We start from the raw sequence: 21982 nt of genomic DNA on the forward strand, positions 1-21982 counted from the left end.
TTGGTTAAATCGACTAAAAAACTATTTAATATATTTAAACTTCCATCTATTTCGGAAGAACATGCTATTAGCAAAGGCATTCCAGATTGGCACGATATTCACGCCACAGATCTATTCAATGACGGTAGATTCAGGTTTCCTCTTGAAAGGGCTTCAGTTCTTTATATTATCCCATGCCTATGGTACTTGAAAATTGCATTGCCTAATTTTGAAGGTGGGACGGATATACTGATATATGATATATAATGATATACGGATATATACTGATATATGATATATAATGATATACGGATATATGATGTAGTCTCCCTGAAAACTGGAAGAGCGGAATCTAGTCATTGTTGAGAGGAATTAACTACGGGGAAAAAATCACAGTTTAATAACAGATTTCCTGCTAATGGTATTTTTTTCTCGAGGTCATGTAAGGACTCTAGTAAGATATTCAATGACACAGTCCATGCGTTTGTAGATTGTCTGTTTTGAACCATTCAAAAGTAATTTGTAAAATTAAATGTAAAAGGTTTGATAGGTGGAGATGAAAAGTTTCAGAGAGCAATTGTGCTTTTTGGACTTTGACGAAGAAAAAAAGGAGCTACAACGGAAGTCAAAGCAATTGACTTTTCTCTGCTAAACTCAAAAGCTCTCAGTGTGAGCAAACTGACGTCATATGAACCGATAGTTGAGGAATAATTGAGAAGTATAATTTTTGCCGCATCCGCGAGATTTGTGGCCTTATCGATGAAACTTTAAAGGAAAGGAACAGATACATGGTACACAGTTTCAGAACTGATCAAGTGTATTCCATCTATGGCCTCCATCAACAAAGGAAGAGTTTTTAACAGAATAGTCAAGAAATTTTGGAAAAGCATGGCATAGTATCTTATTTGATCGTTTTACTTTTATGTATTACATTAAATTTGTAGATTTTATTTCATTTCAATGAATTTGTTATGCTAGTATAGTGAGAGAAGATGTCGTTCAACTCCGGGGCACTAAGTTTAAACTAAAAATGTATTTTTATACTTCTGTACTTTATTAAATCATATATATATATAGTCTTTTGTGTATATATATATTAATATGAAGGAACCGAATAAAATAAAAATATAAAAAAAACTTCAAAAATCTAAAATGCCTGAAAAGGTTTAAAAGATATGTTTCATCAAATGACGATAAAATAAGATATTTTCAGCTGTTTTTCAACCTTTTAAATATTCAATGAAGCAATTATTTAACTCGAACCATAACTTGAATTTATGTTCAACTTCAGTATTTTACCAGTTTTTACACAAAATCCACACACAATGATATATTCGGCTAGAAAATATCATGAAAACCCTATCTGCAAAATTTCAAATCCCAAAAATAGTGTATTCTTATTGATTCTGTATAGCTTTAATCCATGGATATCCAACTTGGGTTTCCGCAGCTGCATTGAAGCCCGCTTAATGTTTAAGTGCGGACCACTATTTAAATAGTATTTTTTAAGGAAAATTTTCACAATATCAATAAATACGTTTAGCCTTGAAAAATTCCATTTTGCCTTTTTAAATATTTGGCCTATAGTTGTGGGAAATAATCATTCAATAGTTTTGTTTTATGAAGCCATTATTCATGGAATTTAATGATGTTTATTATTTTAATTTTATTTAACATTAGGAAATAAAATCTCCGAACACTGTTTTTAAGGAATCATTTTAAAGAATTTGCGGTAAGCTCTAGATTTTGCCGATTTTTACCACTATACTTTGATATTTTCTGCAGGTAGATATGAAAAGTTATCAACACATATTTTAGATCTCTTTAATATCGTTTTTTTATAAGAGATTTTCTGGTAGAATAAAACCTGTGCAACAATGTTATAACATATTTGGCAGATAGCTTTAAAATTAAAGTGTTAAAAAACGTTTGAAAAATGCCAATTTTTAGCCAAAATGCCCTTTGGCAATTTTTTTCACTCGTATTCGATATTAATCAAATGATTATAATGTTTAAAGTACCAAGGCAAAAATGACATAACATACATGAGCTCTGTGAGTAATATAATTCGGGTCATCATTTGTGGTTCGTCTATATAAAATCTAGTAAGAAGGTTTTTTCTCAAAGCTGGGAATTTTTATTCGTCGACAAATGAGAATCAATTTCTATCAAGAAATTGTTATGATGAATTATTTGGAGATGCTGCAAATTGTACATAAAGTAGTCAATATACAATGTTACAATAAAATAATTACAAACTGATAAATTAAATTTGAAATGCCAAATCGGAAACAAATTAGTTATCATAAATCAAATGAAGGTCATTAACTAGAGTTAACATTTTGAAAATTTTAACTCGTCATATAAAGTTGAAGACAAAGCCAATAATAGACATAAATATATGAGTGAAATATTGGGCTATATATATACCAAAAGTTTCATTAAAATCTGAACACTTTGAATTTTAAACTTCAGCAAGATATAATATATTAATTAACCAAAAAAAAAATCAACAAAATCAATACTACAAATAAATGTGTGTCTGAACTCTCTTGCAGTAGTCCTGGAGACAGCCAACTGCTTAGAGTGCGCGAATGGAAATTCGCCGATCATGTTTAAGCGTAATTTTCTTGCTTATACATAAGTGTGAGAGCCCATGTTTTTTTTGTTTTTTTATGTAACTAATTGTTTATGCTTTAATTGATGGAAAAATGAATGAAATTCAATCACTCAACCTTCCTTAATTATTGAATTGGTAAGTGTTCAGATTTTAATGGACCACCCTGTATGGTGTAAAAAAATCTACTAGAATTTTCTTTTATTGATTTTTCTTTGAGATTATGTTTGTCTTAACTTATCACATTTGAGCTTTATAATGTACAAGAGAACACTTATCAATTACATTTATCAAAAAGTCATAAATCATACAGTTAATATATCGAAGATCTAATGAAATTTTGATCATTTCATAATAATAGTTATTCAGAAATTCTGTAAGTTATTCGTTTAAAATGATTTGTCTTCTTCTTTTTTTTTTTTTTTGTTGCAATCTGTCAGTAAGATCTTCTACAAACTATACCAACTGGTACAGTGAACACGTGACCCACATGTATATATATGTAAAGGGCCTTAAGATCAAATCGGCACTTGTGAGTTATGATGAAGACGTCTGATGGCGTCTTTTTTTTTTTTTTTTTTGCCAGCAGAAACATTGTTGTATTAAGAAATTTATGGAAGTTTGGGCATCATGGTGACAGCTGATCCAGATATAAAGAAGATTGAATTTACAGAGGAAGAACTGTGTTGAGCCGTTATGATGGTTTTTGTCCGCAACAACAAGGAGATTTCCAATCGAGAAGCCTCAAATGTGTTTGGTATCCCAATCCGGAAAGTGCTTAAAATTCTTAAGGCTATTTTGGAGACTGATGTTTGTAGATCAGGTATCAGCCACAAAATAATAGGCCAGGAAAGCAAATATGGCCCCTCAGTAGTCTGGATCTTAATCTGATGGATTATTTAGTATTAGGCTACGTTGAATTTAAGCAAATTGAAGATGTATTGCCGTCAAGGGCTCTCTGATTGCCTACCTCAAGAAGACAATGACCAAAAACTACTTTGTCAACGCCTGCTCCTCCTTCCAGGCTTGGATGCATCCCTCGATGGATGCTGGAGGCAAACACATCAAATGAACTCTTTTTTAACATTCATAACTACGATTCAAGCCAATTTTAAGTAAATCCGGACAAAAATGTGGCCTCAGTGACAATTTTAAAAGTTATGATCAAATCTTCCGATCACCCTGTACATTATAGAACATATTTTCCAATGTTAACGACGACTGATTATTTCCTTTTAAAAAAGGGAAAAAAACGTCATTTAAACAAGGGAAAAAGAATATACATTAAACCACCATTTATAAAACCTCATACCAATAATGAAAAAATGACCAAAAATAGAAAATGAGGTGTGTGTTTCCTTTCAAGCCCTCATTTAGTACCTTGTTTAAAATAAATGAGAAATGACTGTTTTAGTAGGATTTAAAAGGAGTAAACATCATTATGATTTAGGAAAATATGAAACAGAATTATAAAAAGTTTTTCCCCCTTGCTTCATAACGCATTACTAATAAATAAAATGTAACATCAAATAATAAAAAATATGTGCCTTTCATTTTAGAAACTTGGATATATATTTTGTTTTTAAATAAGTTTACAGGAACCGCCCACTTAATTTATTTTTAATTGAACCTTATGTGCAATTAATTTTAATTGCAATGAATATATCTACATACATTTATATTATAATTCATGCAATAAGCCTCATGTAAGCCTAGGGAGTAATATGTGTATATAAATATGAAATAAACGACTAATCAAACACAGATCGACAAACTCTGACAAGTCTTATCGTTTCCTTTGCCAGAAATAATATTAGTAAAAAAAAACAAAAAAACACGGGATATGTCTCTGATTTTACAGACAGCATCCGGTCTATTACATATCATAATGGAGAAGAATCGTTGTCTGAGTTAGGGATTAAGAAGAACATAAATAGACTTTTCATATTTTTGTTGTTTTTTAACGAAGGACTCATTTATATATTTAAGTATATCGATTCATTTCATATCGGTATTGAATCTTAAGATGAAGAACAGAATTACGTATCTGATAGAGTTATGCTTTGACATACGAGATGAATTCGTTCATGGACCGTAAAGTCAAAGAAATTGATCTTATAAGAAGAATATTAAGCTAGAAGCGCCTCTTGCATCCCGTCCCAACTCTCGACTGGCTCATATGTCAATGCAAATTCTACAAATAGAACCAACTTTGTATGTCGGGGTCCTCGTTTCTCAATGTGCTGCTGTACAAAACTGTTGTAGGGTGGTACCTATAAATCTTTCAGATATTAATTGAACTTAAAAGACTACAAAGGCTAGTTGTATCATAATGTTTATTTTACAAAAAAAAATACCTCTATATGTGGTGAATATATTCCCTCAATATGGCCACCCTCTGTAGCAATTACAGCCTCAATGCGGCGGCGGAATGTATTGCAGGCATTTTTCCACCTCTGTGGGTTAAACTTGGACCATTTCATCTATATATTGCCTTTCTAGATGGCAACAGTGCCGTGGTAGGACTTTACAGACCTCCGTTTCTAACTTTCCTTAGTTGTAATAGTCCAAAGGATTACAACTAAGAGAGTTGGGCCGATTCTTAGGATCCCAAACTGCTGTAATATTACCTTTCAGGAATTTTACTGTGGACCTTGGTCTATGGGCAGGAGCTGAATCCTGATGAAAGATAAATTCTTCATTCCAAGCAATTTTATTCATCTAAAGTGTCACAACATCATTCATCCTTGCCAGAATTTGAGCACATTTTATGTAATCGATCTCCTTGTGAATTCCAAGAAGGGTTCCGTGCCTTTTTTAAGGATTTGGGTCAACACTTCGTCAATTGAGTCCATTTTTATCCACAAGTGCAGGTTTGAACAAGTTAATCTAACAAACAAGGTCAGCTACCTAAGTGCCTGTGTTTGCTCAAGAGAGTGTGCCAAACTGGAGGTATATATGGCTTGCGTACCCTATAATTTTCAAAATTTATGACAATAAGGTATTGACTAGCTCATAGATAATGTCCTTATTTACAAGTATCACTAGATTTTTAAAAAAATAAGTGCACTATGTCGAAGAATCAGTGCCATCCCTCTAGGATGGACTACATTTCAGTAAAAAACTATAATTATTTTTAATATATTTGACCCTAAACATATTATTTCATGATAATTTAATCGTACATTCCAAACGTGTATCGTACAAACTTAGGAACAGCTCCGTCACAATCGTAGCAATATCATTCAATAAAACAATTCTTCACACAAAGAATTTTATAAACAAAAAATTAAATTCAGCTTGAAAATTATCAAATGAAAAGCTTATAGTAAATCTTGTCTCTTAAATAATGACAATAATGTTACAAACCTACCTTTAATATATGCAATAATAGTCTTATATTTAATAAAAGCTAATTTTTACTAATAAAGAGGTCGAAAAAAAGTTTTCAACTAGCCAAAAAACTATTAATTTTTTGGCAATCTATAGATTTTCTTTTTCTTAATAGTAACAATAAAAATAACTACCATTTTAGCCTGGAATAATGGGCTTAGAAATTGAAGTAATTACAGTCTATTATGTATGTACCGGGTGCGATGTTGAAATATGAACAATCAACACCTTTAAGTTTTTCGAGATATATTACCCTGGAGTTACTAGATATACACAAATAATGTTTGGAGACAAGTTGTAACACGATATTGTCTCCTATAATCTTCCATGCACCGATTCGTCTCTTAAAATCTGTACACTTTAAATTTTAAAATTCAACAAGACATAATTTATTTCTGAAGAAAAGAATTTCAACTAAATTAATACTTTATTTAGATGTGTGCCGGAACTCTCTTGATCATTCTTGATAACTTAAACAAAAAAAAGAAATTTCCACAGAGTGACATAAAATGTTTAACGTACGTATATATGTTCATTTCTGAAAAACTCGCAAGAAACTCTCAATTTACCAATTACTTAGAGTCAAAATTTATGCGTTGCACCTTGTAATAATTTGATTACACGCATTATATTGTTTAATAAAATGATGTTGCACAAAAAATACCTATTTGCAGAAGAGATTGAATTATGAGACTGCAAATTATTTCACATATTTCTTTAATTTGTGTGCAGTCTATGAAAGTCTATGTATGTATATTTACGTATGTATAATTATTTATGCAGTGTCATTAAACAAATTAATCAAGGAGTGTTCTTCAATCTTCAATTAAGTATGATTAATATTGATTTTGCTCTTAATTTGAGGGGTTTTGTTTCAAAATATTTTGTACATATATATTGTGTAATATCTTCATGAAAATGTGTATGATTTCTATTTCAAAGGAATATCAAGTGTAAAAAAATATGCATAGATATAAATGACAAAAGCATTAACTTAGCACCGTCTGTTTTGAAGGAATGATGATAAAAACCAGATCTTGGAAGTGAAAACAAAAGATAATATTTATATTTTGTACATATATTTGATATTATACATTGTACATAAAAAGTATGGCATCCGTTAGAAATGTAGTCCTCTGTCATGGCGTCCCAGTGCTTGATGACAGTGGCTTTGAGGGTCGCGGTGTTTGGATGATGGACACTGCAGGTCCCTGAGGTTGGCATCAGGGATGTAGGGGAGCCAAAAGTGTCAAAAACAGTACAAAAGAACTCAAAAGACTCATTCAAGCAACGGAGGAGATGGGTTTCTTTCATTGCTTCTGTCAAAGGTGGCCTCTTCAACCTCACAAGGCTCTCTCCACAAAACTTTTTGATAGTTGTTTGGTCAGATTTCTTGCATGGGCCCTTATGTTTTTAAAGGATTTGGCCTAGGCTATTTTCTTTAACTCCTCTGGTTCCATTTTGCCCTTTTTGACCAAGCCCTTCTACCTCTCCAACGTTTTGTACTTGCTCACAGCTTAGAAAGTGGTCCTGGAGACACCCAAATGCTTAGAGTTTGCGAATAGAAACTCGTGGATCACGTTTCAGTGTCATTTTGTCAACTTGTACGTAAGCTAAAGAGCTCAGGCTTATTTTTTATACTTTAATATATCAAAAAAAGGGCTTCATTCCAATCCCTAAGCCTTCATTAATTACTGAATTAGTAAGCGTTCAGATTACTATGGACCACCCGGAACATGGTTTTCAATTACACAACTTATAAATGAATTATTCATAACAAAAAAAAAAGCTCACTTGTTGATAAAAGTTGAAGCATCGATATCTGACATTTTTATTATTGTACAGGGTCTAAGAAAAAAATCTGGCACTTCAGCTTACCGGACTTTTCCGACATATACATATATGATGCAAAATTGTGCAATTCTATATATAAAAGGAGCGAGGATCAAATTGTCGCCAAAATATTTTTCTACAAAAAAACAACACAAAATATACATTTTTAACTTTTTTATTTAAAACCAAAACTATGACGAGCATATAGGTATAGAGTAGCCATTCATTCGAAATAATCACCGTTAGCATCAATAACGGCCTCTGAACCGGCCGCAGGCTCTTCTCACCATCTCATTGTCCATGTTGCCGAATACCTCCTTGATGGAGTCCATCATTGGTTATGGGGATGTCTATTGGTATGTCTGTCGACGTAGCCCCAGACCAAATAGTTCAAAGGATTAAGGATGGGAGAGTTAGGAACAAATCCTTGGTTACGATGTCATAACAGTTCTCGGTTAAACACTAAATGGAGATTTTGGACACATGGCAGGGTGCTGAGTCCTGTTGCTACACCCAGGGCCTGTCTCCGGCCTTCATGGACCTAGTAGGGTCATCCTCAACCATCTTCTTCACCTTGTCGACAAAGTGGGTGTCCCTGACCTTCCTGTCGGCGCCCTCCTCCTTGGGTGCCCTCTTTATGGTGGCATCAACATCCCAGGTGTCCTCTAGCTTCTTACAGATACGCTGAACAGTCCGTAAATTCACTCCTAAGGTTGAAGCAATCGTTGAATTGGAGATTTCGTCTCCATTATTAACCAATGCCATGACTACGGCGGACCTCCAAAGCTCCTCGTTCCACTTATAGCTCTTTATCTCCTCATATGATGACAGCATGATGCTAACTAAAATACGTATCGTCAGCTGACGAGAATAGCTTTCCTATTTGGTAACCGGTTTTTTATTTGATAATGTCGTCTTCAAGTTATCAAAGTTTAAAGTAGGCGACAATGTTTTCCCCCAATGCTAAAATCAAGAGACTAAGGGAAGTGATCAGAAGGAAGTACATCATGGGGGGCATTGGAGAGCGTACGTGTATCTGGCAACAGGACTTTGTCCCTGCCACACCTACAGCACGACCTAGGTTAGGCTCCGGGACCACTGGAACAACTGGGCGTCCAAGAGTATTTCTCCTCCTTGCTCTCCGATCTTAATCCAATGGATTATTTTGTCTAGAACTACCTTGAGTGAAAGGTCAACATAGGTCCTCCTGGAATGCAATAATTTAGATCTGCCTACTTGGAAAAATAAAAATATTATTATTTATTGTTAAAAATTTACTTACATATTACGTTTAAATGACAAATTATGTAATTATCGTTTCATTTTTTCATATATTGGTGTGTTGTACAGATATTTGTAAATAATAATAATAAAAAGTTATAATTCATTACTGATCCTCAAAAATCGTGATTTAAAGAAAGTAGATTAAGTTTGAATTTTACTGCTTATTATTACAAAAAAATATAGTTATTAGAAGTAAATGAGAGCTCTAATTTTAAAAAATCAGGAAACTGAGCAACCTGGCGTTACAAGGTTAAGAAGTTAATCATTATGGAGCATTCATGTTGGAAACGACTCATGGATTGACTAAACAGCATAATATAACGCATATTCTCAATTATATTACTATCTGCTTCTCCATTTTTTTTTTTTTTTTCAATCTTTAAAAATGAGCATTTTTTGTTAATTTTAAGGAGATAGATCAAGAGCTCAGGATTTCGCTGTTACACTCTGTATATTGTATAAATATGATGAAAGTACAGAACAAAAGTTTAAAATAGGATCCTTAACCTTCAAACGCCGGTTGGTCAGTTTCCTGATTTTTTTGAAATTAGATCTCTCATCCATTTTTAACAACAATATATTTTATTTTATAATAAGTTTTTTTATAATGTATCATTTTTTATATTTTGTTTTCCACAGAAAATTGAGCTGGATCTGAACAATAGATGAATCCCTTCTTATAAAATGTACTTATAGTAAAGAAAAGAAAATTTTGAACACTTTCTGGCCCCATAGAGTTCAAATATATATATATTTAGATAGGTACCTATTACATTTATACACTTAATAAAGTCCAAATAACTGTTACATTATCTGAACATTTATTTTCTTTAATTATTACGTGGACCACCCTAGAGCTAAGCCCCCACAAAATAAAGGTTTACTTTAATAATATATGTATATAAAAGCCCGGTCATAATAATTATATTTAAGTTCCTTATTACTTTTGTGTGAGGCTGTTCATTTCATAGGAGCAACGCCTCAAGAAATAGAGCCTATTTCAAGTCAACGTCGTTATATATCACTGACTCTATTCATTTATTTCTATTATTATTTTTTTTTAAGTTCAAATCCCTTTTGAAACTCAATTAGCTTAACAAAAACCCTCTTTTGACGGAATCCAAATCACTTTGTCTCCTTGCTACATTACATGTATGATATATGTTATAAATAGGTGCAGGAGGATCTTGACTAGTGATGTAACGGATCTTTCAATTGAGGTTTCAGGTAATAGGCGATTCTTTGCTCTAAATTGGCTAAAAATTCCAAAGCCTTAACATAAAAAACACTTTTTTTTTCTCGTGCAAAATGGGTTTTTTTCCCCATGAAAAAGCAGCATAAAATTGGAACAAAAAGTTGTTTTTATCCATTATTTTAGAAATTACGAAAGTATCTCCACAGTTAGCGCAATAACTCACAAACTAAAGAAGAGATTGTTATGAATTTTTGTCAGTTGACTCTTAAATGTAGATACTCGGGATAGTACGGTACGGAGTTATACAACTACTCGGTTGTGTACGGTTTTACTCTCGGTGCGGTACGTGTGTATATTATCACATATTCAACCTTATAAAATTTGGGTTATTTTTTTTAATCAGAACCTGAAGAAGTTCATTTATCAATACTCCATCTTCCGGGTGAAATAAATGATAGATCGTCCCCTACTAAAAAAACATTTATAGCAGAAATACTGGGAGATATTGAAAGAATTATTTCGTCAGCTGGCGATATTTTGACTACTAATCCGTCTTGTTTATTACCGAGAAATGTAAACAATCTCATCTTTTTGGGAAAAAATTATAAATTCATGAAAAATAGTATTATATAGCCTGTGTGTATTTTATAACAACCTTTGTTTTTTTAGAGAAGTTAAATATATTTTAGGACCATTTTAGGAAGAATAAAATATTGAAAATACTTAAAAAAACTACATTAATCTATAAAAAAACTTTTTACAATTAAACAGTACGGAACCGTGTACCGTGAAGAGGGTACCTCAGTTCGTACCCAACCCTGGGTCTAGCGTACCGACCAACCTTAGTTAAAATAACTGAAAAAGAGGTTAATTAAAAAAAAAATTACTCCATTTACGTCCACGATAAATTGGAAATACTTTAAACTTCATCCAGATCCATAATGTGGATATTCGGGGTTAAATCGTACTAATATAAAAGGTTGCGTGAACAATACACTATAACTTCTACCACAATTGTTTTGACAACAAACAATAGTCATCATGGAACAAGCAAGGAGAGACGCCATCCTCGAATTGGCTCGAGCGGACACAAGCCCTCTGCTATCTACAAGCTTCTTAACTACCCCAAGACCACGGTGTACCGGGTCTTCAATGCCTGGGATGTTGAGGAGAAGGTCTGCCGCAAGGCCCACAGCATGAGAAGTGACCGAATCCGCACCCATCGATTCCTTGAAGCCCTCCGGAATTCCATCAAGGCTTCGCCGGGGACTTCCTTGTCCAGGTTGGCCAAGAACCGTGGAGTGAGCAAGCAGCTGGTCTCCAAGGCTGTGAATGAGGGCCTCGGGTACAGATCATACCGAATGGTCAAACAACACATCCTCACGGCATCCATGAAGGCTACCAGGCTCACCAACGGTAAGCGTCTCCTCAATGACCTGAAGAGCCATGGAGGAAGAATCGTATTCTTCCTCCGACAAGAAGAACTGGACTGTTGACAGAAGCTACAACGTCCAGAATGACAGGTGGCTTGCTACGGAGAGAGAAGAGGACCCTGCGGTCTTCACCACAAAGTTTCCGGCCTCCGTGATGACCCTGGGTGTCATCTGCAGCACCGGTGAGGTGATGCCTCCTTTCTTCTTCAATCCCAAGGAAAGGGTTAATGCGATAAGGTACTGCGAAGTCTTGGAGGAGTTCGTCATCCCCAGGATGAAGGATACAGCCGATGGGAGGGAGTTCATATTCCAACAAGACTCAGCGCCCGCACACATCGCCATGAGGACCACTAACCTCTTCAACTGTGTTTATGTGTGAAATCATGGACTTTTCAGCCCATGTATAGTGTAATTCTAAGGACAAGCAGGAACACGTATTTTGAAAACGATTCGATGGGAGCCTCCTTTTTTCCATTTAGAGTTTCGTGAACATCACTAAAAACCGACAATAACAATACAAGCCATTGGAATCTGGATTTATGTAATTAAAATAAAATATTACATTGTTATTCGGTTACTTTTTGATGAGGAGGGATCAATGGAAGCATTTCTATTTCAGTGTGAGGGACTTTAAACCATTCAAACCACCTTAAAATAAATTGTTCTTTTGAACACTAATAACAAATTGATAAGTGTATCAGTTAATTAAGAATTAAAAGCACTTTTGCAGTTAAATTCAAAGCAGATTAATTAACTTCTTTTTACCATATATACTAACAAAATATAAACTATTAATCATGCCTTAAAACGTGGCTTTAAATCCCCCTACCTCATTCTCTCTCAATGAGCTCTAAACATGAACACTACATATATACTGTATATGCATATAAAAGTCTACAACTTCTTTTTTTATGCCAATTAATTAATTCCTTCGTTGATTTATGAAACACAATTTATCTTGTCCAAAAGAAGATTTTTTTATAAATATAATTATTCGTATAATTATGGAGCACAACCCATTGAATTAATTAATTAATATAATCACAAAAACACACTCATTTAAGCCGTAAAAGTAATGTACTCTATAAGTATATACAAGGAGATTATTAACCTTGGGGCAAGCTTAATATCTATGTTCATCAAAGTGTGTTCTTCAGATTTTGCTAACAAAACTATATAAGAAAAAATACACGACATGTGCGGTCATTATAGTGTACCTCTGTGCTGAAAGAACACTTAAAGAAATTATTGAGTTTACGAAACTTCCAAATCAACTGGGTACGATGTTGTCAAGGTTTTCAAGGAATCTAATGGGTCGGGAACACATGCAAGGAAGACACATGATCGTTGTTAGAGCAAAAAAAGTACTCCAGACTTCCTGAAATGTATCCTCCATTTCTTGCAAGGATGAATCATGATATGTAATGTAAATCCGGTGAATTTTTTAGCTGTCTTTGTTAGACTCAGAAAATAATTGGGTATCGACATCGGAGTAATTCAAGCAAATGTCCTGGTTTATTTTCTTTTCTCCTTTCTCCCTTGTAACAACTGATTGGAGCTGATATAATGAAATGTCATGAGCATTATTCTTTCACTACTTCAAAACATTCTTCACAATGTTGATTTTCAGTTTTATTTAACATGCCCATTCTACAATGAATTTGCATCAATACTCATGATCTCTGAATCTCAGTTCCTTAGAATACTATGTGGGGGGAGGGGGCGTCTTGGAGAGTCCAATTAACGTGCACATAACACTCCTGACTCTTTGGGGGATTCAATTCCCGAAGCAATGGCCATGATGGACAAGGAGTTCTTCATCAAGGCATGTGCCAGGTTCAGGGCCATGTTGGAGGCTGTGGTTGAAGTTGGAGGTGGTATGTTTGAGTAATTGACTTCCCCATGGACCCCCTCATATCAGAGTAACAGATTTGTGAATTAACTTTGGGAAAATAATTCTAATATATATCATCCCTAAATTTCGCAGATTTAAAATCCCCACACTGTATATAATATATATATGTATACATCTAAATGTATCCAAGTCGCAAAAAAATTGCCCATATCATTTTAATGACGTTTGACTTATTTGTATAAATAATAAAGTCAAGTGTATAGGGACTTGCCAAAAAAAGAAAATTTAGCAATGTGCCAAATGTTTTGTATATAGGTAAATTATAAGCCATTGGTTTGAATTACATATTCCATTATGGAGTTATTTTTCATAGACATATAATATATAACATTTTTGAAGGAAGAAGACATGTGCCATACAGATGGGTCCTTCAAAATGGAGGAACAACTATATATCATTTAATAATACCTTGTACCTCTTAACTATATTAACATCTATGGCTAAGATGTTTGAACCATAATTATAATAGAATAATGAAGATGGTTTTAAAAAAAGGAAAAGGAAAAAGAATAGGTAGAGATTATTCTTTTACATCTATAAACATACGTGCACAAAAAAAGTCCCTCTTGACACGAAGTATTTTTTTCCTAAATCTACCTATGGAGGTATGTACTTATTATTTTTGTCATAATAACAAACAAACAAGCATATGTTTGTACATCTGTTCATAGAAGCATTTGCATTAGCCTCTCTTTCTGAGAGAGTTTTCCATTAAACAATTTGTGAGACATTGTTTGGTTGGTTTTTTGTAAACAAAAAGTTTTCAAGAACCATATGACCTATTGACATGAAATGAAATTACCGAGTGGTCCATTAAAATCTGAACACTTTGAATTGTAAACTTCAGCAAGATATAACATATTAATTAACAATAGATTTTCAAAAAAATCAATTCTATAAATAGATGTGTCTCTGAGCTCTCTTAATCATTATTGCAGCCGCCCTTCGCGGCAATGACGGCTTCCAGGTGACGGTGGAAGGCCTGGTATCTATCTTGGATGTAGTCCTCTGTCATGGCGTCCCAGTGTTGGCTGACAGTGACTTTGAGGGCCTCGGTGTTTGGATGACAGCACTGCAGGACTTCCCCTCAACATGCACCCAAAAGGTGTAGTCAAGGGGTTGGCATCAGTGGTGTAGGGGGGGGGGCCCAAAAGTGTCACAAAAGAGTTCAAAAGAACTCATAAGACTCATTCAAAATAGTCTTGAAACAGAGGAGATGGGTTTCTTTCATTGCTTGCGTCAAAATTGGCCTCTCTGCCCTCACAAGACTCTTTCCACCCACTTTTTGATGGCTCTCTGGACGGTATGGTGTGAAACACCTAAGATCGTTTGTATGGGCTTTAATGGAATTGAGGGGATTAGCCTGGGCTATTTTCTTCTCACTTCCGGGTCCAGTTTTGCCTTTTTGACAGAAGTCTTCTTCCTCTCGAACGTTTCAGAATTGCTGACGTTCACGGTGTTCCTGGAGAAGACCAGCTGCTTAAAGTGCGCTAATGGAAATACGTTGATCACGTTCAAGTTCATTTTCTGTACTTGTACGTAAGCTAGAGAGCACAGGTTTGTTTTGTTTTGTAAGTAGTTGTTAATACTTTAATATATAGAAATATGAATTAATTTCAATTGGTCAACCTTCATTAATTATTTAATTAGTAAGTGGTCAGGTTTCAATGTACCACCCAGTACATAATTGAACAAACTTCACTCTCTATAATTATATAAAAACTTAACGAAATAAAAAATTGCTGTCACGTCACCATGATATTCTCCTTGATCTTTCAATTGAGTAAAAAAACAAAATAACCATTTGGTATTTCTTGTTTTTTATTATTATTATTATGGGTCAAGTTGATTTATAGTACATGCCATGCAACTATTTAGATTTGCCGTGATGGGATATATGTTTGTGTATTGAGAATTTTATATTGCATATTGTTTAGAAAAATCTGTAAAATAGAAGTAATATATGCATGTCATTTTAGAATAAATTATCACGAATAAATGACATATTTATTGGCTGATTGTTTGCTTATACACAACGTTAAACAAGTTTTGAAATAGTTCTACTTTTCTAACAAAATGAGCTAAAGTTATTGTTAAATCCGGGTAGGAGCCACACTTTGGCACAAATGCTTGTTTCAAAATCATTTTAAATGTATTTTGTTCGACAAATCATAATTACTAGACTAGATTTTCCCAGTGTTGTCTGGGACATTAAGAAATTAAAATTAATTAAGAATTCCTCTCCTTAATATAAACAAAAAAAAATTTAAAGAATATCGCAGTATTTTTTTGAAGTATCTTAGCGCACTTGAGGTTAAGAGAAGAATAAATATTCAAGTCAAACTATTGCTCAATCATCTTTTTATATTATTGAACGTAATGAAGTAGTTTGCCTTCTTTTTTTTTGCAAAACAGTGACCTGGGTGGTCCTCTGTCCCATGGCTTACGATGAGGATGTGGTTGCCTTATTTTATGTCAAACGCAGAACTCTCAGTCTTGCTGCCACTTCCCTGAGCCTTAAGAATCCTCATATTATCCCAAAATACACCCCAACTCTCAGGGTTGTACTGATATAGTACTGGGCTAAAATGAACTTTAAATTCTACTGCCGCCGAACTTCTAGGCACCAAGAAACCTTTCTAATATGCAATAATATACCCCAAACCACAGGTTGTGCAGGTGAGCTGCTGGGCCCAAGGAAAACTCAATTTCTTCGCCGCCCCTTCCCTGAGCACCTAGGAACCCTCCTAATATCTCAAAATAAACGCCAGCTTTAAGGTTGTACAGGTAAAGTACTGGACTTAAAGGCAGTTTAAACTGCACCGCCGCCTTAGTTATAAGCACCAAGACCTCCTTCTGATATGCTAGAATACACCCTTTCAACGGGCTATATGTATGGCTACTGGTCTCTGAGGTAGCTTAAATTTTTCCACCCCCGCTTCTCTGAGCATCTAAGAACCCTTCTAATATCCAAAATACACCCTGACCCTTAGGTTGTACAGGTGAAGTGCTAAAAAAATCTATTTAAAGGCCGTCATTACCTTAAGCACCAAAAAAATTGTAACCAGGACCGTTTATGGAGCTTTAAGAAGCCACATAAAAAGTTTCAATAAAATCCATTCATTGGTTAGGCCGTGGTTGAAGGACAAACACTCAGGCTCAGATATTTACATTTAATATATAGATTATATTTGTAATTTTTGTATTTGCCAACGCTACAATAGTTATTCTAAATTTTTATACCTGGAAGTCCTTGTTGGACTTAATGTTTTCCTAAATACTATGTGGGATTTTTACTTAATTCCTTCTTCTCATAGCTAATCGCAGCTATGAACTTCGTGACAGCTAAGCTGATTTTCTCCCACACCTATTTCAAATTGTCAGGGTTACCATGTTAATCTTCAGTTTGTTTTATTTTTATATACAACATATCATCTTTTCTACAACTCTAATCATAGTTATCTAGTATTAATAACCGAAAATCTAGAAGATTTTTTTCAAAATAAATTATATTTGATCCTTCTTCCAAAACGTCCCAACTATTTTCCTATGTTCATATTTCTAAAAATCATTTACCTATCAGCATATCACTACTGGAAAACCATGGTTGTTTGAAGCAAAGAATGTTAGTCTTTTGGACTCTCCAACGATATATTCTTGTAGTAAGATTTTGTTCATACCAAAAGTAACTAAGGTGCACAATACTTTGTTCAAATTAAATTTATTCCATAAATTTAATAGATTCTTCAGTGGTTCTGCTCCTTTTCCCCTTATCAGCTGTATTCCAATGATCTCTTGTTAGGCTGTAAATAATTTCCAACAATTATTGCAAAAATATTGTTTATTTTTGGAGGAAAGGTTCTGAGATACGATAAAAGATAACAACCTGAAAAACATTCAATGCTTATAAAAATAACAAATACGTTAATTAAGTCTTATTTTAAAATATTGACCACATATTCACATGCATGAAATATATTTATAGCATTACTGGACAAACTTATTTGTTAAAATATAGTAGTTTACGGTCATTTAAATAAAAATGATGCCTTGTGTAGTATGCTTTAAAGTCACAGGTTGAGGGTTCGAGGTAGGGACTTGCACCAGAGACTTGCAATTCCACTTGGACATGAGTCCATAATTTGAAGACTTGTGACTCGACTTGAGCTCAAAATCAAAGACATGACATGGATTCGATAGCTAAGACTCTCTACCCAACTTGGACGCGAAAGTTAGTTCATACTGAACTCAAGAAAATTCTTAATCCTATGCACCCTCTATATATTACGCAATAATCGGCTTGTTGCTAACTGTTCAAAAGTGATAACGGGTCATCGTTCGTACACAAAAAGGATAAACAAACTATAAAAAGGGAACAGAAAAATACACTTTTAAATCGTTCATCGTTTATTCATAATAAATTATCTCAGATCCCTATTTTTTTCCATATCTTCTATAATCCAATTGGTTATTATTTTTTTCATAAAGTACTTAGATTGCTCTCCATAGATTTAGTTTTTCATAGAGATTATGTCTATTTTTGGTGGAGCAAAGGGCAAAGTAGAACTATGCTTAATTAGATATCGTTTGTGGTTGAGTCTTTAGGTTGGTTTATAGTGGAGTATTGGACAAAGAGGCAAAGTATAACTATGAAATCGTACTCCACAAAATCCATGAACAAGGATAGAGGCAATAGAGAAGGGCTAAATAAAAAGTTTCAAAAGAAGTGAGCAACAACAAGCCTGATTATAATAATGGACTTGGAAGGAACTCATAAGATATCTGAGTACTCGAACTGGACTCCGTAAAAGTAATACAAGGATTTGAACTTGACTCGGACTTGTGAGCATATTATATCATTATAAAAATATTCATATGAATGACAAGAATTTGTGTTTCATACATCAAAGAAGGAATGAATTAATTAGCATGAACTATTTTGGTTGAAAATCGTTCCCGAATTTTTCTCTTTTGATTTCTTGGCTTCTTCTTTTGTTCAATTTGAGGACTAAGACGTACAACGGTAGTTTCAAAGTTTAAACATTTTAGCTATTATTTTATATACTTGTTTAACCCCTTAAATTGTAATTGAATACGTTTTATTTTGGGGTTCTTGTTATGAAAAGGGCTACGTAACACCAAATTGTTTTATACAATTTTATGAGTATGGATTAGTTTTCAAAATCAATCTACCTTTTTAGTGATAGTTTATACTTGTATATTTATTTTTAGTATAACGTATGTCTTTTACATATTTATCCCTGGTAGATTATTAAGTGTTTGATTTTACCCCACATGAAAAAATATCATTTACAAGTTATTCCCCTCGTCCGCTGCTTTTCGTAATTAAGTAGTCTTCTTGAAAAACTAAAAAAGATGTTGACTAACGCAGGTTTAAGGACAAATCATACCTGTATACCAAGAAATTGGTTAACTTAAAGTCGAAGAATTCGTGGAACTTGTACCTATAAACATAAATAAATATTACTTAGCAAAAATGTATCATACACTAAAACTTAAATTAATCCATAGAAATTAACGTGAGGCAATGAATCATATATTTTTGAAAGAACAGCTTTGAGACCTTCCTTTTTACGTCATACAATGTTTTGTAAACAAAGTCAATTTCGTGATGTCGTCGAAGAAAGGTAGAGTGCTTGATTTGCACCACCACACGGGGGTTCCTGTTTGTGAAGTGGTCAGAAGTGAACAGGACCACCGTTTTGAAGATCACAAAGGTGTTTAAGGCTGATAGTTGCAATGAACAAAAGCCTTGGAGGGGGAGCTGCAACATAAAGCCATAAATTTTCCGAGTGCCTTTTGAGAAAGTATTGAGGCAAATCTTCAAACCTCGATGTCCAAGCTAGTAAAAAAGTACAACATGTGTGAAGGGACGATCAGGAATGCCGTAAAAGACATGGGACTCAATTATGTGAGCCACAAGTCGAAGGAAACCCTACTTTGGTGCAAGGAGAATGTAAACCATTTTTGGGCCTGAATATTGTAGCCTCCTACCGCCTCAGATCTGAGCCCACTTGACTATATGATTAGGAACACCATGGAGGCCAAGGTCTGTGTTGTTTTCCACTGAAATACTGTTGAGTTGAAGGCCTCCATTGGACGGGAGTGTATGGCCATGTTCGATGAGTAGTGATGTCCAAATAATGCATACAAATGGAGCTAAATATGCAAATAAAAATCAATGGAAGCTAAGTGTTTTCCAGTAGATTTATATACCGTCAAAACCTCAATAGCTTTGGCGGTAAGATAGATAAGATAAATGGGGGTTGGGGACCTAAGAGACAGAGCTCTCTTGTTTTACAGGGGGAAACTTAGAGACTGTGTAATCGGGTCTGTTACTATGGAACGATGGAACTATTGCACATTTTGTACCTAAAAATGCAAATAAAGGTTGAAAATGCAAAAAAAGTAAATTAAAGCCAAAAATGTAAATAAATCTTATTGTTATAATTTGGCCATCACAACTGATGAATATGTTATCAGCGTGTACAATGCCATCCCACTCCATCTAGAGGCTGCAACTGAGGACATTTAGAATTTTAAGGAATAGGTAAATTAATAAATAATGATGATTTTGTTAATGTTGTCCAATTTTGTACATTTTTGTTTAAGCAGACTGTAGACTCAATACATTATGTATAATTTACATATTTGAAGGAGGGAAGGAACGGAAAAGTCTATCCATTCGCAGTCGGATTTGAAATCTCCTTTTATAGTCAAAGTAATTACAGGTGGAATTCCTCTCTGATTATGTATTCATTAATACCCTGTATTAATCAACCAATGCCATATTTGTATGAATGTGTCTGTATATACAAAGTAAAGAAATCATTGATAGATTTGTAACTCTTAGGAGGGAAAGGATCCCCTCCACAAGATATTATATTAATGTCTATTTTTCATATATATACATAAATTTTAAGTTAGCCTGTATCTACTACCTACTATGATTAAAATATCTTTTCCATAATCAAAAAATAAGAATATTAATGTATGTTTTAAGAAAATATTTATACATGTATAATTTTTATTTTCTTCCAGCATGGTTGGGGTCCACAAATTTCTCTCTATCATGTTTCATGGCCCCTTTATTCGTAGCACTCTGTCGACGGAAGAGTACACGTCTCATTTCCATCATCGGAGGTCTAGTGATGTCATTGTCTATGCTCTTTACGTCATTTGCTAAGGAGTTTCATCAAGTTTTCTTGAGGTAAGTTAATTTTGTATATTCATGAAATACCCTGCTGTTCACAAGCCATTTTTTGACGAGTTCAAATAGTATTGTAAAAGCGGGTTACCACATGTATCGTGTGTGTAGACTTATACATGTACAGAACGAGGGGTCCATTAAAATCTGAACACCTTGACTCGTAATACTTCATGAAGATACAATTTATTCATTTCGACGATTCTATCAATAGAGTTGTGACTCTGTCTATATCGAAATATTGATTAATTTCAATCCCTCAACCTTCATTAATTATTGAATTAGTATGTGTTCAGATTTCAATTAACCAACATATATATATGGCTTGTTGATCGAAGCTTTTTCTGATCGGTAATTAATTACAATATGGCGATATCATATCGTTGATCGTAGTATCGCAATCGGTCCTAATCTTTAGTTCACTATATCACAACGGAAGTAGAAAAAAATTGCGCCCCGATCAATTTGTACATATCAGCTTATCTCTCTCAATTCAATGTAGCCTTTCTTACTCAAGGGACAAAAAGAAATAAAAAAACCTTCGAAATACTTTGGTAGTTATCCAAATAAATCAGTTATACCAACTGGTATTTATATTTCAAGTACTCCTAGACTATCATTGTCATTTTTCCACAATTTTTAAAATGAATTACTTAAAATTACATGTTTCATAATATTACATTCCTACACAGTATAAATACAACAATTTCAATGTTTTTGTCAACTACGACTACGTCAAGTCGTCCTTCTTTACGTCATACCCTATGTTTAATATATATATGAGAATAACTTATTATTTATTTTATTTATCAAAATGAATAAATTATGAAATACCCATGACGTATCAAATGAGACAAGGAAATCGATAGCTGACAAGAAAATACATAGGAGATTTTTGTGTCGGCGAAGTAACAACGTGATATATATATAGTCTGGAGTACTTAAAATATAAATAGGAATATTTTTTAAGGAAAAGTTGCGTGATACAATGAAGGTAACGACGGGATATACCTATGTTAGTCAATTAAAGAAAGTATATGTGAGAGCATCTGTTCTCCCGATATTATACGAGGTATGTTTTAAAAGTAAGATGACTGTTCAAATT

General features: G+C 33.8%; 1 protein-coding gene across 2 annotated transcripts in view; it reads left to right on the plus strand.

The window, feature by feature from the left end:
- The window catches only part of LOC121132261 (monocarboxylate transporter 12), a 181752-nt gene that overhangs the window by 109123 nt on the left and 50647 nt on the right, over positions 1–21982 (plus strand). For both annotated transcript variants that reach the window (XR_005869290.2, XM_040727626.2), the window contains exon 5: positions 20712–20880. Coding sequence is in view for 1 of the 2 variants with exons in the window: in XM_040727626.2 (XP_040583560.1) it covers positions 20712–20880 (169 nt within the window). In the remaining variant the exon portion in view is untranslated. The remainder of the gene's footprint in view (positions 1–20711; positions 20881–21982) is intronic.

This window comes from Lepeophtheirus salmonis, chromosome 2 (genome assembly GCF_016086655.4).
Source record: "Lepeophtheirus salmonis chromosome 2, UVic_Lsal_1.4, whole genome shotgun sequence".
Lineage (NCBI taxonomy): Eukaryota > Metazoa > Arthropoda > Copepoda > Siphonostomatoida > Caligidae > Lepeophtheirus > Lepeophtheirus salmonis.